This window comes from Simochromis diagramma, unplaced genomic scaffold, assembly GCF_900408965.1.
Source record: "Simochromis diagramma unplaced genomic scaffold, fSimDia1.1 OVJJ01000816.1, whole genome shotgun sequence".
In the NCBI taxonomy this organism is placed as follows: domain Eukaryota; kingdom Metazoa; phylum Chordata; class Actinopteri; order Cichliformes; family Cichlidae; genus Simochromis; species Simochromis diagramma.
Genome location: NW_024386908.1, coordinates 13843799 through 13867147, shown reverse-complemented (window position 1 = coordinate 13867147; position 23349 = coordinate 13843799). Strand labels below are relative to the sequence as shown.

Here is a 23349-nt window from a genome sequence, read left to right as displayed (position 1 = left end):
TGTAATCTCAATAAATGGTTAATTGCTGTAAAATATGAATGAATAGCATGTCTTATGTAACCTGAATTCTTGTCTTTTATGAACTATGACAAGACTCAAGTGTTAACCATCATGCCCTATTCTAACTACACCTTCCCACTGTTATTGGTCACACAGTCACTGGAAACCATAACACATTCTCATAAAATCATGTGTAAAAATGCAAAATAATTGACTATAGCAATCAAACCTTTTAAGTAATTGAATTGAGTGGAGGAGAAATCATTAGTGCATGGACAACTTTTACACATAAATTGTTATTTGAAAAAAAGTTTTGATTATGCTGAACATTTTACAAATGATATACTAGAAATGTTTCTCAGTCTGACTGCATTTTGAATGCATCCATATTTGCATTATCTGAGTGAGAGGAGTTCTGAGTGCAGATGCAGTCATTCACTCGTCATGAATCTTGACAGAAAGAACTTGATGTGTGCTGTGTGTAGAGGAATGTTAACAAGCAGAGCTCCTGCTGATAAAGTGAAGCTGACATCCATGCAGTGGCCACTCAAGTGTAAGTAAGGAATATTAATAAAGTGGCCTCTGTCATTTTTTTGTTTTTCTGTTGTCTCATATCATTTTTAGTTTTTGCGTAAAACGTGTATGTACACTGTGTAAAATAGCTTGACAGGACAGATTTTAGTCTGTGTAGATTTTGTTGAAAGTAGCCCTCCTGCAGTCTACGCAGCTGCCTCCACAGCACCCTGACCTGTCTCCGTCTGAACCCACAGGGCCTCTTCCAAGCTGTACACACATCCATCCGCACATCCACAGTGTACAGTGTTAATTGTTGCTTAAGTTTGGACGACTGCTGGCTTTGTTCCCAGCTCAGCCTGGGCGGGTGGGGTATGAGCCAATGAGTGGTGAAAAAACAGACAGGATTGGGGGGTGGGAGTGTTGTTACAGCCTGTGCTGTTTCTTCCTGCCACAGTGTCCACATTCACCCTGTGACCTACAGCCACAGAGAGAAATGGGGAGGACCAGGATAAAGAAAAGGGGAAATAACGAGATGGATAAGAGACATGAAGTGGTGTTCCTTCGGAGGCAGATCGGACTGCTGCCTGCCGTGTCCTTCATCATTGGGACTGTGGTGGGCAGTGGGATTTTCATTGCACCGAAAGGAGTCCTGATGAACAGTGGCAGCGTGGGGTTATCTCTGCTGGTGTGGGTGCTATGTGGCGTCCTTTCTCTCTTTGGTAAGATGAATGACATTTCAGCTGATGTCTGTTTTTGTTCTACCTTTTTCCTGCTATTGTTCTGTGCACTTAAGTGTCAAATATGAGAAACAATGTGTTTTATGAGTAAATAGTGGTAAATGGGGCAGCCATTGAACTGGTGGACAGTTATAAGTATTTGGGGGTTGTTCTTGATAAGACTCTGTCCTTTGAGTCACATCTTGCTGCTACAGTGAAAAAGGTTCAACAAAGACTGTACTTTTTAAGGAGGTTGAGAGGTTTTAATGTTTCATCTGAAATGATGACTCTTTTTTATAAAAGTTTTATTGAATCTGTTTTAACCTTCTGTATCATTGCTTGGTACGGTAATATGTCCCTGAATAATAAGACCAGACTTAACAACCTGGTTAAAGTGTCTGGCAAGATTTCAGGGAGGTCTCAGGTCCAGCTTGTGGACTTTTATAACAGGCAGGTGCTGAGGAAGGCAAGCTCTGTCCTGTTGTGTTCAGATCATCCTCTCTTTAATGATTTTCAACTGCTTCCATCAGGTCGTCGTTATAAAGTGCCTGCAGTGAAGACAAAGAGACATAGACTGTCTTTTGTACCTTGTGCTATTATCATAGTTAATAACACTAAACCATAAGTGTTGTTGCCATTGCACATTGCACTTTTTTGATTAAAAATCTAGGTTGTTTTATCAGGCTTATACAGTGGGGCAAAAAAGTATTTAGTCAGCCACCGATTGTGCAAGTTCCCCCACTTAAAATGATGACAGAGGTCAGTAATTTGCACCAGAGGTACACTTCAACTGTGAGAGACAGAATGTGAAAAAAAAAATCCATGAATTCACATGGTAGGATTTGTAAAGAATTTATTCGTAAATTAGGGTGGAAAATAAGTATTTGGTCACCTCAAACAAGGAAAATCTCTGGCTCTCACAGACCTGTAACGTCTTCTGTAAGAAGCTTTTCTGTCCCCCACTCATTACCTGTATGAATGGCACCTGTTTGAACTCATCATCTGTATAAAAGACACCTGTCCACAGTCAGACTCCAAACTCCGCCATGGCCAAGACCAAAGAGCTTTCGAAGGACACCAGGAAAAGTATTGTAGACCTGCACCAGACTGGGAAGAGTGAATCTACAATAGGCAAGCAGCTTGGTGTGAAAAAATCAACTGTGGGAGCAATCATCAGAAAATGGAAGACATACAAGACCACTGATAATCTCCCTCGATCTGGGGCTCCACGCAAGATCTCATCCCGTGGGGTCAAAATGATCATGAGAACGGTGAGCAAAGATCCCAGAACCACACGGGGGGACCTGGTGAATGACCTGCAGAGAGCTGGGACCAAAGTAACAAAGGTCACCATCAGTAACACACTACAACGGCAGGGATCAAATCCCGCAGTGCCAGACGTGTTCCGCTGCTGAAGCCAGTGCATGTCCAGGCCCGTCTGAGTTTGCCAGAGAGCACATGGATGATACAGCAGAGGATTGGGAGAATGTCATGTGGTCAGATGAAACCAAAGTAGAACTTTTTGGTATAAACTCAACTCGTCGTGTTTGGAGGACGAAGAATACTGAGTTGCATCCCAAGAACACCATACCTACTGTGAAGCATGGGGGTGGAAACATCATGCTATGGGGCTGTTTTTCTGCCAAGGGGACAGGACGACTGATCCGTGTTAAGGACAGAATGAATGGGGCCATGTATCGTGAGATTTTGAGCCAAAACCTCCTTCCATCAGTGAGAACTTTGAAGATGAAACGAGGCTGGGTCTTCCAACATGACAATGATCCAAAACACACCGCCCGGGCAACAAAGGAGTGGCTCTGTAAGAAGCATTTGAAAGTCCTGGAGTGGCCTAGCCAGTCTCCAGACCTCAACCCATAGAAAATCTGTGGCGGGAGTTGAAAGTCCGTGTTGCTCGGCGACAGCCCCAAAACATCACTGCTCTCGAGAAGATCTGCATGGAGGAATGGGCCAAAATACCAGCTACTGTGTGTGCAAACCTGGTAAAGACCTATAGTAAACGTTTGACCTCTGTTATTGCCAACAAAGGTTATGTTACAAAGTATTGAGTTGTATTTTTGTTATTGACCAAATACTTATTTTCCACCCTGATTTACGAATAAATTCTTTACAAATCCTACCATGTGGATTCATGGATTTTTTTTTTCACATTCTGTCTCTCACAGTTGAAGTGTACCTCTGGTGCAAATTACTGACCTCTGTCATCATTTTAGGTGGGGGAACTTGAACAATCGGTGGCTGACTAAATACTTTTTTGCCCCACTGTATTATATTATCTTGGTGAGTGTATGTGATGTGTTGGTTGTCTGTTTGTTTGTACGGACATACTGCAAATCAATTTCCCGTTAGGGACGATAAAGTGACCATTGACCACCTAATCATAAAAGCCTAAACATTCACATGCTTTCTCTCACACAGCGCCTAAGCTACGACCTTGACTCCCTGTTTATCTGCTCCTGCTGAGATGGGGCAGAAAACCTCTCCAGTATGTTCTGTTCTCTTCTAATCAGACAGATAAGGCGATGACTTTCTGCGAACAGTATTTCTTATAACTCAGCAGTATAATGCATCATGAAACAATATCATTCATTCACAATAAATCAGCAGTCTAATGTAATGCAAATCAGTTTAACAAATGCAATAGTTATCACCTTCTTCTAATTCAGGAGAATAATGCAAACTAAAACTACATAATAATTCACAATCTTTAATTAGGGTCTAACATGGCATAAAATAATATTATAATCCCACAATAGTAAAAAGCTAGATTTATGTTGGTGTCATGATTGCACAAGTGGACAGCCCAGTTCAGTCCTGGAAAGAGACACAAATCCATTTAGGGTTGCATCAAGAATGGCATGTGGTGCATGAAAAACCTGCCAAATCAAACATGTGGAGCTACCTGCAGCACTGTCAGTCTCGGTCATTGTGTCCTTGGGCAAGACACTTCACCCATTGCCTACTGGTGGTGGTCAGAGGGCCCGGTGGCGCCAGTGTCCGGCAGCCTCGCCTCTGTCAGTGCGCCCCAGGGTGGCTGTGGCTACAATGTAGCTTGCCATCACCAGTGTGTGAATGTGTGTGTGAATGGGTGGATGACTGGATATGTAAAGCGCTTTGGGGTCCTTAGGGACTAGTAAAGCGCTATATAAATACAGGGAGTGCAGAATTATTAGGTAAATGAGTATTTTGTCCACATCATCCTCTTCATGCATGTTGTCTTACTCCAAGCTGTATAGGCTCGAAAGCCTACACCAATTAAGCATATTAGGTGATGTGCATCTCTGTAATGAGAAGGGGTGTGGTCTAATGACATCAACACCCTATATCAGGTGTGCATAATTATTAGGCAACGTCCTTTCCTTTGGCAAAATGGGTCAAAAGAAGGACTTGACAGGCTCAGAAAAGTCAAAAATAGTGAGATATCTTGCAGAGGGATGCAGCAGTCTCAAAATTGCAAAGCTTCTGAAGCGTGATCATCGAACAATCAAGCGTTTCATTCAAAATAGTCAACAGGGTCGCAAGAAGTGTGTGGAAAAACCAAGGCGCAAAATAACTGCCCATGAACTGAGAAAAGTCAAGCGTGCAGCTGCCAAGATGCCACTTGCCACCAGTTTGGCCATATTTCAGAGCTGCAACATCACTGGAGTGCCCAAAAGCACAAGGTGTGCAATACTCAGAGACATGGCCAAGGTAAGAAAGGCTGAAAGACGACCACCACTGAACAAGACACACAAGCTGAAACGTCAAGACTGGGCCAAGAAATATCTCAAGACTGATTTTTCTAAGGTTTTATGGACTGATGTAATGAGAGTGAGTCTTGATGGGCCAGATGGATGGGCCCGTGGCTGGATTGGTAAAGGGCAGAGAGCTCCAGTCCGACTCAGACGCCAGCAAGGTGGAGGTGGAGTACTGGTTTGGGCTGGTATCATCAAAGATGAGCTTGTGGGGCCTTTTCGGGTTGAGGATGGAGTCAAGCTCAACTCCCAGTCCTACTGCCAGTTTCTGGAAGACACCTTCTTCAAGCAGTGGTACAGGAAGAAGTCTGCATCCTTCAAGAAAAACATGATTTTCATGCAGGACAATGCTCCATCACATGCGTCCAAGTACTCCACAGCGTGGCTGGCAAGAAAGGGTATAAAAGAAGAAAAACTAATGACATGGCCACCTTGTTCACCTGATCTGAACCCCATTGAGAACCTGTGGTCCATCATCAAATGTGAGATTTACAAGGAGGGAAAACAGTACACCTCTCTGAACAGTGTCTGGGAGGCTGTGGTTGCTGCTGCACGCAATGTTGATGGTGAACAGATCAAAACACTGACAGAATCCATGGATGGCAGGCTTTTGAGTGTCCTTGCAAAGAAAGGTGGCTATATTGGTCGCTGATTTGTTTTTGTTTTGTTTTTGAATGTCAGAAATGTATATTTGTGAATGTGGAGATGTTATATTGGTTTCACTGGTAAAAATAAATAATTGAAATGGGTATATATTTGTTTTTTGTTAAGTTGCCTAATAATTATGCACAGTAATAGTCACCTGCACACACAGATATCCCCCTAAAATAGCTAAAACTAAAAACAAACTAAAAACTACTTCCAAAAACATTCAGCTTTGATTAATTGATTTGATTAATTTGATTAATGAGTTTTTTGGGTTCACTGAGAACATGGTTGTTGTTCAATAATAAAATTATTCCTCAAAAATACAACTTTCCTAATAATTCTGCACTCCCTGTACAGGCCATTTACCTTTTTTTTCACTGTTGTAAATAAGGGGAAGCTGAAAGTAGCTTTTAAAACTACTTAAAAGACATTCTAAAAATTTTGCCATTTAATAATTATAAAGTAAAAGTCATACTCTTATTTCTCCAAAACTCTGCTCTGCCTCTGGCCTATTAGGAGCCCTCTGTTATGCAGAACTGAGCACCACTTTTACAAAATCAGGGGGTCACTACACATACCTGCTGGAGACTTTGGGGCCTCTGCCTGCCTTCCTACGACTCTGGGTTGAGTTTGCATTCATCAGGTATGGTTTTTACTGGTTCTAAAAAAAAAAATTAAACTGCCTCAAACATAATACTCACAAAGATATTGTCCACCTCTAGGCCATCTGTTGCGTCTTATGTCTCCCTTGCCTTTGGTCGTTATGTGGTGGAGCCATTCTTCACACCCTGTGCTGCTCCCATAGTGCTCATCAGACTTGTCAGTATCCTTGGAGTGAGTGAGTGCTTTTATAACTCATCTGTGTCTGGAGCACTTTATGTGTAGAACAACACATATCTTTAACCAGTTCTTTGTCTTTGTGTCGCTTCAGCGTTTGTCGTAGCCATCAATTGCTGGAGTGTGAACATGGCCTTTCGCACTCAAGTCGCCTTGACTTTCATTAAGATGTTTGCCCTGGCCCTCATCATCGTCCCAGGGTTCATTGCACTGGCCAAAGGTGAGAGCACCTAATTGTTAAACCTAAGACAGAGTTGGTATTCAGCTCATTTATTCTCTCTGTCTTTGCAGGGAAGACAGAAAATTTCCAGAATGGTTTCGAGGTTGATTTGTTAACACTGGATAAGTTGCCACTGGCCTTCTATAGCGGCCTCTATGCCTATGGTGGATGGTAAGTGTACAGTGGTTTGAGGATCAGTGCAAATTCAATGTATTTTACTGTGTATCACACGGTATTCAAAACTCTTTCCCCCAGTAATAGTGAAAAGAACCATACATTACATGACAATGTATGTACTGTAACTAACAATCAAAGCTTTATGCCTGAGTCTTGGGTTTCTCTTTTCCTCTAGGTTTAATTTGAACTTTATCACAGAAGAAGTCACAAACCCTAATAGGTATTTTAGCATGAAACATCTGCTATAGTCTGTCGTTTTTTTTGAAAACCAAGTTGCCTCCTGCTGTTATATCTCTCTGTGTGTATCCCGCTTTATCAGAAACATGCCACTGGCAATAATCTTGTCCATTGTGGCAGTGACAGTCTTTTATGTGCTTGTTAATGTGGCCTACTACACCATGATGACTCCCGCTGAGGTGCTTCTGTCAGATGCTGTGGCTGTGGTCAGTTCTATTTCTTGCTTTATGTATCATTAAAAAAAAGGAAAAACTAGAGTAAATGTGGTATGTCACTGTTGGTCTGATCTGCTGTTTGTGCCTCTGCAGACATTTGCCAACCGTGCTTTTCAGGGGTTGGCTCCTGTGATCCCCGTTCTTGTTGCCATATCTTGCCTTGGAGCACTTAACGGTGGCTTCTTTGGGGCACCTAGGTAATCTGAGGACCATAAAGGTTTAGTATTGTCATTTTTTTGTGTGTGTGCCTGAATTCTAATGAGAGCTCTGTGTTGCAGGATGCTGTTTGTGGGAGCCAGGGAAGGCCACTGGCCAACCATCTTTTCCATGATTCACATCCGCAGACACACACCTTTACCTGCTGTGTTGTTCCTGGTAAACTACTTTTAAAACAGCTGAAGCAATCTAAACAAATAAATAGATGACTTATTCTATTTATTATGTTGCATTATTAAAATTGAGAATACGCAGTAAAACAATTATAACATTTTATTTGTATTAAGTTTATCCATGTCATATGAATAATAACAATAGGATCCAGGCACAGGATAAAGAGGCTGGTTGAAAATGGGAAACACAAAGCCTTAATCCAGATCTAAAGGAATGAGGGGTTGCACAGGGTCTGACAAAGAGATATAATGTGATACTCTTAAAATAGTGGCTTTATAACTATCTTGCTTGTGTCCCTGTGTCCCTTTAGTACCCCTTGGTAATTTTCATGTTAATCACTGGAGAGATTTACCAGCTCCTCAACTTTGCATCCTTTTCACGCTGGTTCTTCATCGCCTTGGTAACCTTGGGGATGCTCATACATCGATATCGTTTTCCTCTCCACCCAAGACCTTTTAAGGTTAGCATACTGAACTCAAAAAAACCTCCCTTTATCTTACTGCTGCACACTACGCTGACCAACTTGTTTTATTTGTTGTAATGTGAAGGTGCCCTTGGTCATTGGAATCACCTTCACAATGGTCTCCTTCTTCATTGTGGGTCTGTCTCTTTACTCTGACCCCTGGAACACAGGACAAAGTTGTGCTCTAACACTGACTGGTGTCCCAATTTACTATGTTACTGTCTACCGCTTTCGTTTGCCCCGTAGATGCAGGCGCATATTTGGTAAGTTGTACCAATATTCTTCTTCAGAATGTATTAACATGATAGTTTTCGTCATGGGACTGAATTTAGTGGCTCTATTTTTAATATTAAACATAGGCATCTTTGGTAGTGTCAAATGATCATATAATCCTGCTTGTTTTTGTTAAGAAGGAAGAGGATGAGTGAAATCGAGAAATTCAGTTGCTTGTAGTGAACAAACTAATTCTGACTTTCCTCAATTCTCCCAGACTACTGCAGCAAACAGCTACAGATCCTTCTAGAAGTGGCTCAACAGGAAGTCCACACTTACTGAAGACCCAAGAGGCATCCTGCATTCTACTTGCAGACTACACGGATACTACCTGGACAAAACATTAAAAAGACATTTTTAACAGTTTAAACAAATGTTCCATTTTGTACTACTTTTATATAAAGAGCCACGTGTTTAGAGAAACTAACTGCATCAATTATGCAAGTATGTAGTGTTTATACCAGAGACCTTACAAAAAAAGTACTTAAAGTTTCAAAGATGCACTCAAAATGTTCATTTTGAAACGTTAGTTAAAATGACATTTTTGAACAGACAACCTATGATAGTTTAAACCTTTATTGAAATATAATCAGAAATAAGCAGTCTTGCTACACAGGTTTTCAAATAAAATACGCTATGTGCAAAAGGGTTCATTGCTGTATTGAAGAATATTTCAGGGTGTAGAAATTACGCCTTGTCTCTACACATGAATTAAATTTGATCTGAGCAAGACAAAAGATCAAAGTTTGCTTATACCCAAAAACATAAGTAAAAAATCTTCATGTTATATGAGGCACCAACACATTGATTGTTGTCTTAGAAACACAGAGTTTAGTCAGGTACAAGGTCTGAAAACTGCTAGAAACCACAACATTTCACTCCTGCATACACAAGGACAATTACTGTGAGAATTTATGAAGTCATGTGATAAAGAAAGTCCTACAGTTAAATAAAGAAACAGTCCTGTCCCTGTTAGTGCTATTTGTCAAGGCCTATTACTAGCAATCCTCCATCACAATCTATTATTCTAAGTCAGCTCTAAGACGCTGACTCAAACTGCAGTGAAGCATCTTGAAAATATATCCTTTAAAATTTGTGTAGAAGCTAAATTATATATTAAAATGTGCAAATCAATTAGGTGTGGGCCTAATCATGTAGTGTTTACACAAAGAAAAAAAAAGGAAAAAGAAACAGGTGACACTGCTTAGCCATAGAGTGTGTTTCGGCCCTCTGGCTATTTCAACTGAGGGATGAACTCAGACCAGCTGATGTTCGCCATACCAAGGTCGTCATCATCCAGACCAGAGAAGCTAACATCCAACAATAAATCGCTCAGGCTGTCGTTCATGGTATCCGAGACGAGGCCCTCTGTGATTGAGCGATTGGCTGCTGTGGAACCGCCTCCCTGCAGAAGCTCTCTGGAGCAGCTACTTTTGAGGCATTCGGTGGGCAACTCTGCTGGTCCGGTCACTCTGGAGGGAGCAGATGTGAGCAGCTCTCTTGGGGAGTTAAACAGAGGCAAGTCTTTAAAGGGAGTGCTGCTGAAGCTGAAGGTGGTGTAGTCGTGTTGTAGAGTATCTGTGGGACCACCCGTTGCACGAATAGGGCTCAAGTGTAGAATATTTCGGCTTCCTTTGTCTACCGGGGTCACTTTAAAAGACGCAACATAAGAAGGTGGCTTGCTGGGGGTGGATGAGGTCAAATGGCTGCTACTTTTTATCGGGGTTTTGAATGAGAACTCCCTATCTGGGCTTTCCTGACTATGCTTGTCTTCATCCAGCTCAATATGTGGATTGTCCTGGAATGTCGAAGCATCGGAGGCTACGCCAGAGTCAAAGAAATTACTTTCGTGGCAGAGGAGAACAGGCTCTTCATTCACAGGGTGAACAAAACACTGTTTGCGCCGTGAGCTGCTGGCTTGTCTCTTTGGAGGAGCTTTGGGGGTCTCGCATTTAATTGGAACACATACCAGCTCCTCCTTCACTTCTACCTTAAAGTCCGTATTCTTCTGAGGAGAGATCATCACAGCTGGGGAATCACTTTGTGTCACCTGTCGGACATGCAACCATTCCCATTAAAATCTTAGTGGTATGGGTGAAGTTCATACTCATCTCTATGCACATAATGTTGTCAATGTAAACTCTAGGGAGTTCCAATAAATACTTGTTTTGAAAAGCAGTTTGCAACTTGCATAGCTTATGAAGTAAAACAACAACAACACGTTTTTCATCCATTTGCTTCCGCTTATCCTTTTCAGGGTCACTGGAGCCTATCCCAGCTGTCTTAGGGCGAGAGGCATGGGACACCCTGGACAGGTAGCCAGTCTGTCAAAGAGCACATAGACAAAGACAACCATTCGCGCTCACATTCACACCTATGGGCAATTTAATGTTTCCAATTAACCTATCTCCAGTAACTGCATGTCTTTGGACTGTGGGAGGAAGCCGGAGTACCTGGGGATAACCCATGCAAACACGGGGAGAAAGACCCCGGCCTGATGGTGGAATTGAACTCAGGGCCTTCTTGCTGTGAGGCAACAGTGCTAACCACCATGCTGAAATAAAACACTGAAATATATCAGAAATTCATTACCTTCGGTGCTATGCGGACTCTCTTTGTTCCTCGTGAATTGTTCCCCTTCTGCTGGGAGCAGGGCGGAGGAAAAGGGGTAGAAGTGGATGGCAGGTAGACAGAAGGAGTGACGGGGAGCTGTATGGGCACTAAGCAGGAATCGGTTCGAGGCAGAAGAGGTTTCATCTTTCTCTCTGAACACAGAAAACACATCAACATTGCACTACACATTTCCAAACTAAACAGCAATTTGCCAACCTCTGACTTTTCTCAAGTCTCAAATTTATAAAAGAACTCATACATTTCTTTTAACTCACCAGAGCTAGTTGGTGTTTTTCTTGCATCTGGAAGTGTCCTCTTTTGGTGCTGTGAAAAGTAAGATGAGACAGAAATTATATCAGTTAGGAGCCTTACTGTGCTGCCACCTACCAACACTGTAACTTGGCGTTCTGTCCAAAATTTGGCCCTTCATAGCCGACCCTACATCTTTACCGATATGAGAGGAATAAAAGTTTTATGGTTGTATGGATACCAGACATTAGAAGAAACAAGTGCTCTTAAAGCACATTAGCCTTTCAGACTGACTTCAGCCTCTCTGCTTCCCTGCTGCTCTCGTCTCCTCCTGCAACAAAAACAGGTGTAGCTACACTGTGTGGGTCTGAAAGTCTGGTGACAAATAGATTCATGAACGTTCAGATTTTTCTGAGGTTGTGACTTGAAGATGGCTCCTGAAGAACTAAAAGAAAAGAAAAAAGAAAGGGGCTAAATCAGTCTTACTTGATTAGCCAGTAAAAGCATTGGCACAGGAACAGTGGCAGTCACTGGATCACAGCCCGGCTACAGAGAGAGATGTGAAGTGAGATTAGGGGGAAAATAAGATGAAAAACAACATGAGGAATCTCAAAACACTCTCAAGGTGTCAGCCATGAAAAAAAAATTGAAAGACAAGGATCCAAGCAAAATCATTATATAAACACAAGGTAAAACAATAAGCATTTAACAAGCATTCTTGCAACAAAACATTCAGGCCAAGTACCACAAATGTTCCCAGATATGACCGATGTAAAAGCAACGAGTCAGCTGCACTCACCTTGTACACATGATCAAGTGTGAGGCATCGATTGGCTTCAGGTCGGATAGTCCAGAAAGACATTTTACCATCTGGAGACGTTTCACGAATGAACATGTCATGCACAGAGAGGTTATGGCGGATGGAATTCTGCAATTATAAATGAAAAAGTATTTGAAAACTGCTGCTTGCTGCAGAGCTGTGAACATATCACACTTTCAGCAGCTCTGAAGTACCTTCCAGCCTGGTTTGGCCACATCCCTATAGTAAGGGAAGTTGTTCTCAATCCACATGTAAATCTCGTTTAGGGTCATCCTCCTGTTCTTTCTGCTATTGATAGCAAACTGGATCATGGCCATGTAGGAGTATGGTGGCCTCTCTGAAATGGCTTGCTGAGGAGCTTCTGCACTGGTATGTGTATTGTGTGCCTATATGACAAAAAACAAACAAACAACAGTCAATAAACCTGACAGTGTAACTATTTTCTGTAATCAGACTACTATTGCTGTCATTATAAATCACAGTCATGACCAACTGGTTAAGAAAGGGTGTTTAGGGAACATGTAGCAACATGTCTGGGGTTAATGTTGCCTTCAGACAAGTTTGTGTCGGCACATAAAGGGCAAAGAAAAAAAAAGCAGTTAACAAGAAAAAGCTCTGAACCTGAAAAGTCTGTAGTAAAGGGTTTTGGTTCTCCTTGCTGCTGAGCTGCTTTGTAGAATTTGGCTCCAAGGCACATGTGCTCATCCTACCAAGGCTGTCATCTAAAGGACTGTAATTGACATCCTTATTCCCTAGTATCAGACAGAGGAAAAACAAGCACTAAATTCCACACTTATACTTTAAGTATTATCCTAAACATTACAAAAAATATTTTTTTCCGTACATGGTTTAATTTCAGTTAGGAGTTTGTCACCTGGGAAACTGCGTGTAGTTTCAGCTTTGACTTTATGTCCTTCTGTACTCCTTGTAGCAGCCGCTTCAGCAGCAGACTGAGGATCAGCTCCATAGTCCCACTTGTTGCCACTCCCACTCAGAAGAATGAACTTGTTTGGGCCCTGGGCACCACACTCATTGCCTTTAGCTGTGAGGGCCCCAATAACACTTTGAAGATCTGCTGTTTCGGGAAAGTATACCAACCGAGTATCAAACTTGGATGGATGGTCCATGATGCGGATACCACCAGGAAAGCTCTGAACAGCAGCTGGTATTGACGGTTTTTTGGAGCCTGATTCTCCAGGCTGTGAATCCGTCGCATTTTGATGAAAAGGCAGTTTTCTTCTTTTGAGAATCAGGGGTCTCCTCGGGCTCCGTCTCATGGTCAGATCATTGAAATGTGCCAAGTTGTTCAGAGGTATTCTGCACAAAAACCACAAACGAGCCTGAACAACGGAGATTAACTGTTACAACAAGAGTTAACAGTAACGGTAACGTTTCGCTGGGAGATGGAAATTATCAAGTCAGTTACTGGCGTTAGCCATCGTTCACAGCAAATAAGTTTAGATCATCTCGGGAAAACTCCCCGATTTAGCTCAAATACTGATCATAATAAATCGTACACTAAACGGGTTAAATGTTATCTAGGTAAAACCAAGGTCCGCACCTTTTTTCTTGTCTTTTATATCTTGAACTCCTCACTTAAGCGGCTGATTTTCTTCAGTTAGTGATGTTTCCGGACCATTTCCAGCTTCTCGAACAACAGACGTTAGCTAATGTTTTTAACCTTCTGGGTTTGTTCAAAATCACAATCCTTTCAGCTTGTTCGTTGCAAAAAGTATCCACCAATAAATTAGGTGTGTAATTTTTATTATTTTTATGGGGGGTTGTTGCTATTTTTACTGCATAAAGTTTTTAACTAACATCCGTTCTTTTCATAAATATAAAATAGTCATTCCTTTTTTTCTTTTTTCTTTTACATTTTAACCTTTAAAAAAACAGTTTGTTTGTACAATGTACTTGTTGGAAGACAACCTCAAAACTCACCATTTCATTTATTCGCATTGCTACTGGATTTTCTTGTATTATTAATGGTAGAGTCTGGGACATGAAATCGATTAACAGCAACATCGATTATTATGAATTGTTATTTTTGTGCATGGAAAGCGAACCAATTAAAACTCCCACTCAGCTTATTCGTGGCCAAAATGGCCACCTTTTGTTTAGGTTTATAAAATACTATCAAATTAATATATATATATAAATATTTTTCCACTTTGACCGACTTGATTTTTTAAATTAGCATCAGTTCTGGTCATGAAAACCAAAATTTCATTCAAATTCAGAATTTCAACCCTTTCAATACCAGTTAGATCACATAATTGTAATGATCTACAAAAAGATAAAATAATAAAATGACTATTTTCCCCAAATAATACATACAATCTGATTTCTTTTCCCCCCATGATTGCAGTTAGATGTATATCAATAATTAACAGTATCAATGATTATATAGTCATCATACTTTTTTTTTTTTGCACAGAAAAGCAGAAAAACTCCCACTCAGCATGTTCATGGCCAAAAGTGGCCACCTCCTGTTTACATTTAGAAAATGCTATAAAATGAATATATGTTAAAACAATTTCCATTTGATTTTTCAAACTGGCATCAGTCCTTGCCATAAAAACCAAACTTTTATTCTGATTCCCCCCCGTGGCTGAGGTCACCAGCATGCGTCCCAGCTTTTCCAGGATCATTAGGTTTTAGACTCCACCAACTCCTGTGAAGTGGTTTCCAAGGGACAAAGACATTGTATTTCAAGACATCCAGGAGACTATAGAAAAAAGCCAGCACCCAGCAGCTAGTTTTCCTCCAGCAACTCAAGGTGCCAACATCCTGTCTAGGTCATCCACACTATTCAATTGTGCAGTCCAGGATTGCTTCTTGCTTCAGGCTTCCTCTATTCCCCATCACTGACTGCTGGTTCCCTGTGTGTTGTTGTCAAAATAAGCCCATTCCTGCATTGCTTTGGGATGTGGGATATTGGCGTCGTAGTTTTGGCGAAGGCAAAGACAGACAACAAAATCTTCCTCTGTTGCAACTGGCCAAGCTGGTTTTTCCTTCACTCAGTTGCCAGCCCTTCTTGCCAGAAAAAATTGATCTGGAAGGTGTTAGGCTTACTTGTAGCAGTAGCACTGACTGCACCTGCATAAACTCCAGGACAGAACTACAAAGTGTTTGTTGCTGTTTGCGTTGCAGCTGCGAACTCTGCAAAATGTCCTGTGAGGTTTTTTTTTTTTTTTTTTCCAAGAGTTAATATTTTGGGTATGGTATCTTTTTTTTAAAATTAAAAATACAAGAGTAAAGGTGCTTTTAGCATTTGCTGTTTGATACATCGTAATTATTTCAGTTTGTCTTGCAAATACATATTTGTGCTGCAGAATCATGCACAAACAAACTATTATCTGAGAACCTCAAGATCAAACCTGTGTCAACATCGTGTCATTCTTTTGGTCCATTGGAATGCGGTAAGCCATTATACGGTCCTATTGGAAACTAAGAACATTACATGAAATTGCTTATTTGGACAAAAATGGGTAAATGATGTCATTTGTTTAAAAAAATATTACAAACTACCATTTTCATGTGGTGAGTTTAGAATAAAATCAATTTTACCCAAATTGCATGATTCAGTACCGTCACTAACAAGGAATTAAACATTTTTGAACAGACAATCTATGATAGTTTACACCTTTAATGAAATATAAACAGAAATACCTCAATGCACGGCAAAACCTCACTAAACCATCAAGTTTCACATCAACAAAGGACTAATGAAGTCATAGGTATGCAACACTTTGTGGCATCTTTAAAAACAGGTATTTATCCTCCAGAGTTGGGGCTGCAAAAACTACAGTGAATATTAAACTCCAAGACTGTGTGAATGAAGTCACTGCATGCATTTTTTGTAGGTTAAAGGTGCCCTGAAAATGAGTGATATTAGCATACACAAGGACAATTACTGTGAGAATTTATGAAGTCATGTGATAAAGACAGTTCTACAGTTAAATAAAGAAACAGTCCTATCCCTGTTAGTGCTATTTGTCAAGGCCTATTACTAGCAATCCTCCATCACAATCTATTATTCTAAGTCAGCTCTAAGACGCTGACTCAAACTGCAGTGAAGCATCTTGCTGGCTGATCAGAAAATATCACATACTTTAAAATTTGTGTAGAAGCTAAATTATATATTAAAATGTGCAAATCAACATACATATACACTTACATATTTCTCTTCTTATGCATGTTCTTCAAGAAGACAGACAAATAACACAAATAAGGAAAACCATAAAACACAAAGAGGCCCAAATATGTGAAGAAATTCAAAGAAAAAGAAGTGACACCGCGGCAATTATTGATTGATCCAATGAATGAAAAACTCAGAGAAGGTAAAACCATCAAACAGTAATTGAGACTGAAGCATCCCTGTAATCTATTTATCAATGTTACATTTCCCCCCTCATGTGGTAGCCAGAACCCTCCAGCAGCAAAGCAAATGTAAAAGAAACTTGAAGTTAAAAGCTCCTAAACTACTGCAAAAAGGAGGTCCGAATAAGTCTCCAATAAGAAGTTTAAAATGGCAGCATCAAGTGGGCTTTATTTGAAGTTGTTTTGGTATAATCATAGATATGCTTCTGAATATTTGACAACCAAAGTAAATCAGAGCACTCTAAAGCACTAGAAATTTCTTCCTACATCAACAGCCTCGCTTTCTATTGAGAGAAATCCTCTTCAATATGGACAGTTTGGATGGTTTAAATAGTGTCAGATCTAGATTTGTTTCTGTCTTGCTGCTTTGGTGTGGGCCTAATCATGTAGTGTTTACACAAAGAAAAAAAATAAGGGAAAAAGAAACAGGTGACACTGCTTAGCCATAGAATGTGTTTCGGCCCTCTGGCTATTTCAACTGAGGGATGAACTCAGACCAGCTGATGTTCGCCATACCAAGGTCGTCATCATCCAGACCAGAAAAGCTAATATCCACCAATATCTTGCTCAGGCTGTCGTTCATGGTATCCAAGACGAGGCCCTCTGTGATTGAGCGATTGGCTGCTGTGGAACCGCCTCCCTGCAGAAGCTCTCTGGAGCAGCTACTTTTGAGGCATTCGGTGGGCGACTCTGCTGGTCCGGTCACTCTGGAGGGAGCAGATGTGAGCAGCTCTCTTGGGGAGTTAAACAGAAGCAAGTCTTTAAAGGGAGTGCTGCTGAAGCTGAAGGTGGTGTAGTCGTGTTGTGGAGTATCTGTGGGACCGCCTGGTGTACGAATAGGGCTGAAGTCCAGAATATTTTGGCTTCCTTTGCCCACTGGGGTCACTTTCCAAGACTCAAGTGCAACATAAGAAGGTGGCTTGCTGGGGGTGGATGAGGTCAAATGGCTGCTACTTTTTATCGGGGTTTTGAATGAGAACTCCCTATCTGGGCTTTCCTGTCCGTGCTTGTCTTCATCCAGCTCAATATGTGGATTGTCCTGGAATGTCGAAGCATCGGAGGCTACGCCAGAGTCAAAGAAATTACTTTCGTGGCAGAGGAGAACAGGCTCTTCATTCACAGAGAGAACCAAACGCTGTTTGCGCCGTGAGCTGCTGGCTTGTCTCTTTGGAGGAGCTTTGGGGGTCTCGCATTTAATTGGAACACATACCAGCTCCTCCTTCACTTCTACCTTAAAGTCCGTATTCTTCTGAGGAGATATCATCACAGCTGGGGAATCAGTTTGTGTCACCTGTCAGACATGCAACCATTCCCATTAAAATCTTAGTGGTATGGGCGAAGTTCATACTCATCTCTATGCACATAATGTTGTCAATGTAAACTCTAGGGAGTTCCAATAAATACTTGTTTTGAAAAGCAGTTTGCAACTTGCATAGCTTATGAAGTAAAACAACAACAACAACAACACATTTTTAAAAAGCTGAAATATATGAGAAATTCATTACCTTCGGTGCTATGCGGACTCTCTTTGTTCCTCGTGAATTGTTCCCCTTCTGCTGGGAGCAGGGCGGAGGAAAAGGGGTAGAAGTGGATGGCAGATAGACAGAAGGAGTGACGGGGAGCTGTATGGGCACCAAGTATGAATCGGTTCGAGGCAGAAGAGGTTTCATCTTTCTCTCTGAACACAGAAAACACATCAACATTGCACTACACATTTCCAAACTAAACAGCAATTTGCCAACCTCTGACTTTTCTCAAGTCTCAAATTGATAAAACAACTCATACATTTCTTTTAACTCACCAGAGCTAGTTGGTGTTTTTCTTGCATCTGGAAGTGTCCTCTTTTGGTGCTGTGAAAAGTAAGATGAGACAGAAATTATATCAGTTAGGAGCCTTACTGTGCTGCCACCTACCAACACTGTAACTTGGCGTTCTGTCCAAAATTTGGCCCTTCATAGCCGACCCTACATCTTTACCGATATGAGAGGAATAAAAGTTTTATGGTTGTATGGATACCAGACATTAGAAGAAACAAGTGCTCTTAAAGCACATTAGCCTTTCAGACTGACTTCAGCCTCTCTGCTTCCCTGCTGCTCTCGTCTCCTCCTGCAACAAAAACAGGTGTAGCTACACTCTGTGGGTCTGAAAGTCTGGTGACAAATAGATTCATGAACGTTCAGATTTTTCTGGCCCTTCTCGGCTTACTGCTGCCTGAGTGCGATTTAAAGATGGCTCCTGAAGAACTACAAAAAAAAAAAAAAAAAAAAAAAAAAGGGGGGGTAAATCAGTCTTACTTGATTAGCCAGTAAAAGCATTGGCACAGGAACAGTGGCAGTCACTGGATCACAGCCCGGCTACAGAGAGAGATGTGAAGTGAGATTAGGGGGAAAATAAGATGAAAAACAACATGAGGAATCTCAAAACACTCTCAAGGTGTCAGCCATAAAAAAACAAACAATTGAAAGACAAGGATCCAAGCAAAATCATTATATAAACACAAGGTAAAACAATAAGCATTTAACAAGCATTCTTGCAACAAAACATTCAGGCCAAGTACCACAAATGTTCCCAGATATGACCGATGTAAAAGCAACGAGTCAGCTGCACTCACCTTGTACACATGATCAAGTGTGAGGCATCGATTGGCTTCAGGTCGGATAGTCCAGAAAGACATTTTACCATCTGGAGACGTTTCACGAATGAACATGTCATGCAGAGAGAGGTTATGGCGGATGGAATTCTGCAATTATAAATGAAAAAGTATTTGAAAACTGCTGCTTGCTGCAGAGCTGTGAACATATCACACTTTCAGCAGCTCTGAAGTACCTTCCAGCCTGGTTTGGCCACATCTCTATAGTAAGGGAAGTTGTTCTCAATCCACATGTAAATCTCTTTGAGGGTCATCCTCCTGTTCTTTCTGCTATTGATAGCAAACTGGATCATGGCCATGTAGGAGTATGGTGGCCTCTCTGAAATGGCTTGCTGAGGTGCTTCTGCACTGGTATGTGTATTGTGTGCCTATATGACAAAAAACAAACAAACAACAGTCAATAAATCTGACAGTGTAACTATTTTCTGCAATCAGACTACTATTGCTGTTATTGCAAATCCCAGCTGTGACCAACTTGTCAAGAAAGGGTGTTTAGGGAACATGTAGCAGTATGTCTGGGGTCAATGTTGCCTTCAGAAAAGTATGCCCCCCCCCCCCCCAAAAAAAATAAAACAAGGCAGGTAAGTGACAAGAAAAAGCACTGAACCTGAAAGGTCTGTGGTAAAGGTTTTTGGTTCTCCTTGCTGCTGGGCTGCTTTGTAGAATTTGGCTCCAAGGCACATGTGCTCATCTTACCCAACCACTGAATGTTGGTAAGGCTGTCATCCAATGGACCGCATTTTACATCCTTATTCACTAGTATCAGACAGAGAGGGAAAAAAGCACTGAATTCCACACTTATACATTAAGCATTATCCTAAACATAAAAAAAACCCCTTTAAATTATTATTTAATTTCAGTTAGAAATTTGTCACCTGGGAAATTGCTTGTAGTTTCAGCTTTAACTGTATGTCCTTCTGTACTTCTTGTAGCAACCGCTTCAGCAGCAGACTGAGAATCAAGTCCATAGTCCCACTTGTTGCCACTCCCACCTCCATTCAGAAGAATGAACTTGTTTGGGCCCTGGGCACCACATTCCTTGCCTTTAGCTGTGAGGGCCCCAATAACACTTTGAAGATTTGCTTTTTCCGGAATGACAACCACCTGAGTATCAGACTTGGATGGATGGTCCATGATGCGGATACCATCAGAAAAGCTCTGAGCGGCAGCTGGTTTTGACGGTTCTTTGGAGCCTGATTCTCCAGGCTGTGAATCCGTCGCATTTTGATGAAAAGGCAGTTTTCTTCTTTTAAGAATCAGGGGTCTCCTCGGGCTCCGTCTCATGGTCAGATCATTGAAATGTGCCAAGTTGTTCAGGGGTATTCTGCACACACACACAAAACTACAAATGAGAATGAACAACGAAGATTAACAGTTACAACAAGAGTAAACAGTAACGTTATATAATAGCTACGGGACTCGAGAAACGTTTGGACCCCTAACCATTTCGACAATTATTGAAACATTAGCATATAACTTACATTAAAGTCAGCAACTGATTTGTGTCGTTATACCTAAACAAATTCAATTTTTCCAGCGTTAGGTTTTCTTGCACCTGACGATAAAAGCTAACGCTAGCGTACGCTGAGGTAGTCTGCTAAGCTACGTTAGCAAGGTGCCTAGTTCACTACACTGCTCCAACAAACGGCAAAAAACCTGACCTTCATATTACTGCGAAGTTTCAGAAGATTCCGTTTATCTTGAGTCCAACCAGTAATGGTTCATATTCGTGTTTAAAATAACCGAAAACATCTAAAACAGTCTTTTATTTAATGTTATTTACATGACGTCAATACGATTCACACGCGATTTTGAATTTTGGCGCTGTGGGTGCGGCCTCCCGTCACTTTGATCACGTGAAATTTTTGAACCAATAGCAGATAGGATAGCGACGTCACTAGAACCAATCAGAAAATACAATGGCCACGGTAGATGGCAGTAATGCACATATGAGGTGGTTTGTCAAGCCCCAACCTAACCAAAAAGAAGAAGGGGAAGAAGACCCGGGAAATAACAAACAAAAAGCAACAAAAAGATGAAAACAAAGCAGGCAGAGAAAAGACAATTTACACTAAAAACTAACTTTTGATATAAGTATTTATTGTATGCAAATACGCACATTAAGGTAAGTTTAATGTCGTCTTAGCACCCACGAGCGAGTATATTCGGTTTGGTAGTAACCGAATATAGTTTTGGTTTGGTAGCAACATCTGGTTATTTGCGGACATTTGATGCCTCAGTTGATCGTGTTTTTATTCCACCAGGTGTTCAGTGATGATTTATCTTAATGCCCAGAAAAGTTACAAAGACAGCAAAGCCTTCGCTGCAATTCTTGGAGCGGCCTTTGTGTGGAGCCAAACTCCAAAATGTGCCCGAAATCCGAGCAGCACTCAATGCCAGAGATTTCTTCACAGAGGCAGAAGCACAGAGCAGCTCAGCTCTTAATTCCTGGGTAAGCTGTAATGAATACTTTTTAAAGTGGTGTGGGCTATGTTTTGCTTAAAAATTATTTCTGAACATAAACCTGATCTTCATATGCTAGAATTTCATATAATAATTTTCACATATGACTACATAGATTATTTTGTTTAATTTGCCTTTAATATTTCAGGTTAGGCCACAATTTGACATTTCAGTTGCAACTGCACCTCCAGTGAGACGAGGGAGGAGAAAGTGTCAGTCTGCCACAAGCATCTTGGATAGCTGCAGTCAGCTGTCCAGGAAAAATAGTGTCTGCAAATTCCCCCAATTACTGTTTAAAACAGGGTCAAAAGACCAAACTCAGCAACCAAAGGGGATCTCCAAGAAGAAAGCTATAGAGAGTACTCATGTGGGAAGGAAACCTGCCGAAAAGAGAAGGACAGTTTCAGCTGCACAGCGCTCTAACCTACCAAAGGAACAGTTTGCCTCAGTAAGAAAAAAGAGCGCTGAAACATTCTCAGACGACACTTCATCCCACCAAAGATGTTTGGCTGAACCTGACAGACCATCTGTGCAAGTGTCAGAGAGATGCAGAATTCCAGCAGTCTGTGCTTCAACACTTCCCTGTGAAGAGTTTAGCACCACTGAAGTCAGCAGTGTCTGTCCACCTCCTGATGTGGACACTCCGAAAGCAATGGAGGAAAGGAACATTTCTCCGTCTACCCCCTGTGGACATTTTCTGCTGGCTCAGCCGTGTACGCCTCCATCTAATGAGTCACCTGACATTTTGGTGGCTGACACGCCAGAGAGGGACTATGGAATGAAGGTGACATGGAGAAGAAGAAAGAACTTGATGGTGTTGTTAAAACAGAGGGGCCATCTCTCTGAGGCAGATGCTTTAATTCAAAGTTGATGTAGAGATTGTAAGATTTGTCTGTATTCTCATAATAGCTGCAGATTAATTTCCTGTTTATTGGTTAATTGACTAATTGTTGCAGTTCTAAACATCATAATGCCACGTCTGACAAAGTCTGTTATGAACCCCCTCTGAACAACATTTTTATGCATGAGTTTAAAATATAACTTTAGTAAATTAGTTTAATGGGTGTGATATTAAAATCAATCTGTCTTGTGACAGACAGATTCTAATGATACTGTACTGTTTTTATAAATTATGTTATATACAGTAGATTTAATCCTCACTTGTGGCAACATATCTGGATTGTTATTCATATGCTAATGGATTTTGATAGCAGGCATATGGAAGAATGTTTAATCTATATTAACTTTAACTGAAATATCCAAAAATTAAGAGGCACAAAATAAGTACTCAAGTTAACTGTGTGATCTAACGACTGGTCTTCTGAAGGGCCATTTAAGATTGTTTTTAATGATTCTGCTGTGCAATTTAAAAACAGGCATAAAATAAATGTTTAAGAGGAAAGAGAAAGCTAAATTATTGATTATTGAGTAATCTCTCAGGCTTCCTGTGAACCCTACACCTGGGATTGCTCTGCATTTTTATCCCTTCTTCTAGCATTCCATTTATTGAGACAACATCCCAGATTGTGATTGGCTCTTGGTAAGTCAAGACGTCACACTAAAAGTGTTGACCCTAAAAGTGTTGACCCTAAAAAAGCTGTGCTGATCCCTGGATGCATCCCTTCTGAAACGAAAGATGAGCATCAGCAGGTGAAATAAGTGTTTAACAGTTACAGTGACACAACCGTTCAAAGACTTTCCCAGAAACCACTGAAAAACACTAGTTT

General features: G+C 41.1%; 4 protein-coding genes and 1 long non-coding RNA gene across 11 annotated transcripts; 3 read left to right on the top strand and 2 right to left on the bottom strand.

Annotated features, from left to right (window-relative positions):
- The first annotated feature begins 948 nt into the window (after positions 1-948).
- On the top strand, positions 949-9012 carry si:ch73-352p4.8 (cystine/glutamate transporter). The gene is made up of 12 exons (XM_040035545.1): positions 949-1235; positions 6149-6275; positions 6355-6470; positions 6564-6689; positions 6761-6860; positions 7042-7086; positions 7186-7309; positions 7412-7515; positions 7597-7693; positions 8019-8168; positions 8257-8434; positions 8662-9012. Exons 1-12 carry the CDS (start codon positions 1010-1012, stop codon positions 8724-8726), a joined length of 1458 nt encoding a protein of 485 aa, XP_039891479.1. The 5' UTR covers positions 949-1009; the 3' UTR covers positions 8727-9012.
- On the bottom strand, positions 9005-13891 carry LOC120735832 (forkhead box protein M1-like). 3 transcript variants are annotated; one of them, XM_040035539.1, is made up of 9 exons: positions 13688-13888; positions 12971-13443; positions 12748-12878; positions 12321-12512; positions 12106-12234; positions 11793-11852; positions 11333-11381; positions 11037-11209; positions 9005-10494 (listed from the first exon to the last, which is right to left on the bottom strand). In XM_040035539.1, exons 2-9 carry the CDS (start codon positions 13401-13403, stop codon positions 9679-9681), a joined length of 1983 nt encoding a protein of 660 aa, XP_039891473.1. In that variant the 5' UTR covers positions 13404-13443; positions 13688-13888; the 3' UTR covers positions 9005-9678. The 3 variants fall into 3 exon arrangements, with proteins under 3 accessions (XP_039891473.1, XP_039891474.1, XP_039891476.1); XM_040035540.1 differs by having other exon boundaries at positions 13001-13443; positions 13688-13884; XM_040035542.1 differs by lacking the exon at positions 11793-11852 and having other exon boundaries at positions 13688-13891.
- Positions 10072-18953, top strand: LOC120735838. Its single transcript, XR_005696357.1, has 2 exons — positions 10072-10118; positions 17425-18953. It is a non-coding gene; the product is annotated as an uncharacterized LOC120735838 (long non-coding RNA).
- Positions 15760-20998, bottom strand: LOC120735831 (forkhead box protein M1-like). 5 transcript variants are annotated; one of them, XM_040035536.1, is made up of 9 exons: positions 20821-20998; positions 20035-20501; positions 19767-19915; positions 19336-19527; positions 19121-19249; positions 18804-18863; positions 18311-18359; positions 18015-18187; positions 15760-17800 (listed from the first exon to the last, which is right to left on the bottom strand). In XM_040035536.1, exons 2-9 carry the CDS (start codon positions 20441-20443, stop codon positions 16979-16981), a joined length of 1983 nt encoding a protein of 660 aa, XP_039891470.1. In that variant the 5' UTR covers positions 20444-20501; positions 20821-20998; the 3' UTR covers positions 15760-16978. The 5 variants fall into 5 exon arrangements, with proteins under 5 accessions (XP_039891470.1, XP_039891468.1, XP_039891471.1 ...); XM_040035534.1 differs by having other exon boundaries at positions 20035-20483; XM_040035537.1 differs by lacking the exon at positions 20821-20998 and adding an exon at positions 20641-20811.
- Positions 20999-21099: 101 nt separating this feature from the next.
- On the top strand, positions 21100-22989 carry rhno1 (RAD9-HUS1-RAD1 interacting nuclear orphan 1). The gene is made up of 3 exons (XM_040035556.1): positions 21100-21284; positions 21424-21611; positions 21771-22989. The coding sequence occupies exons 2-3, from the start codon at positions 21447-21449 to the stop codon at positions 22491-22493; spliced, it is 888 nt and encodes a 295-aa protein (XP_039891490.1). The 5' UTR covers positions 21100-21284; positions 21424-21446; the 3' UTR covers positions 22494-22989.
- The last annotated feature ends 360 nt before the right edge of the window (positions 22990-23349 follow it).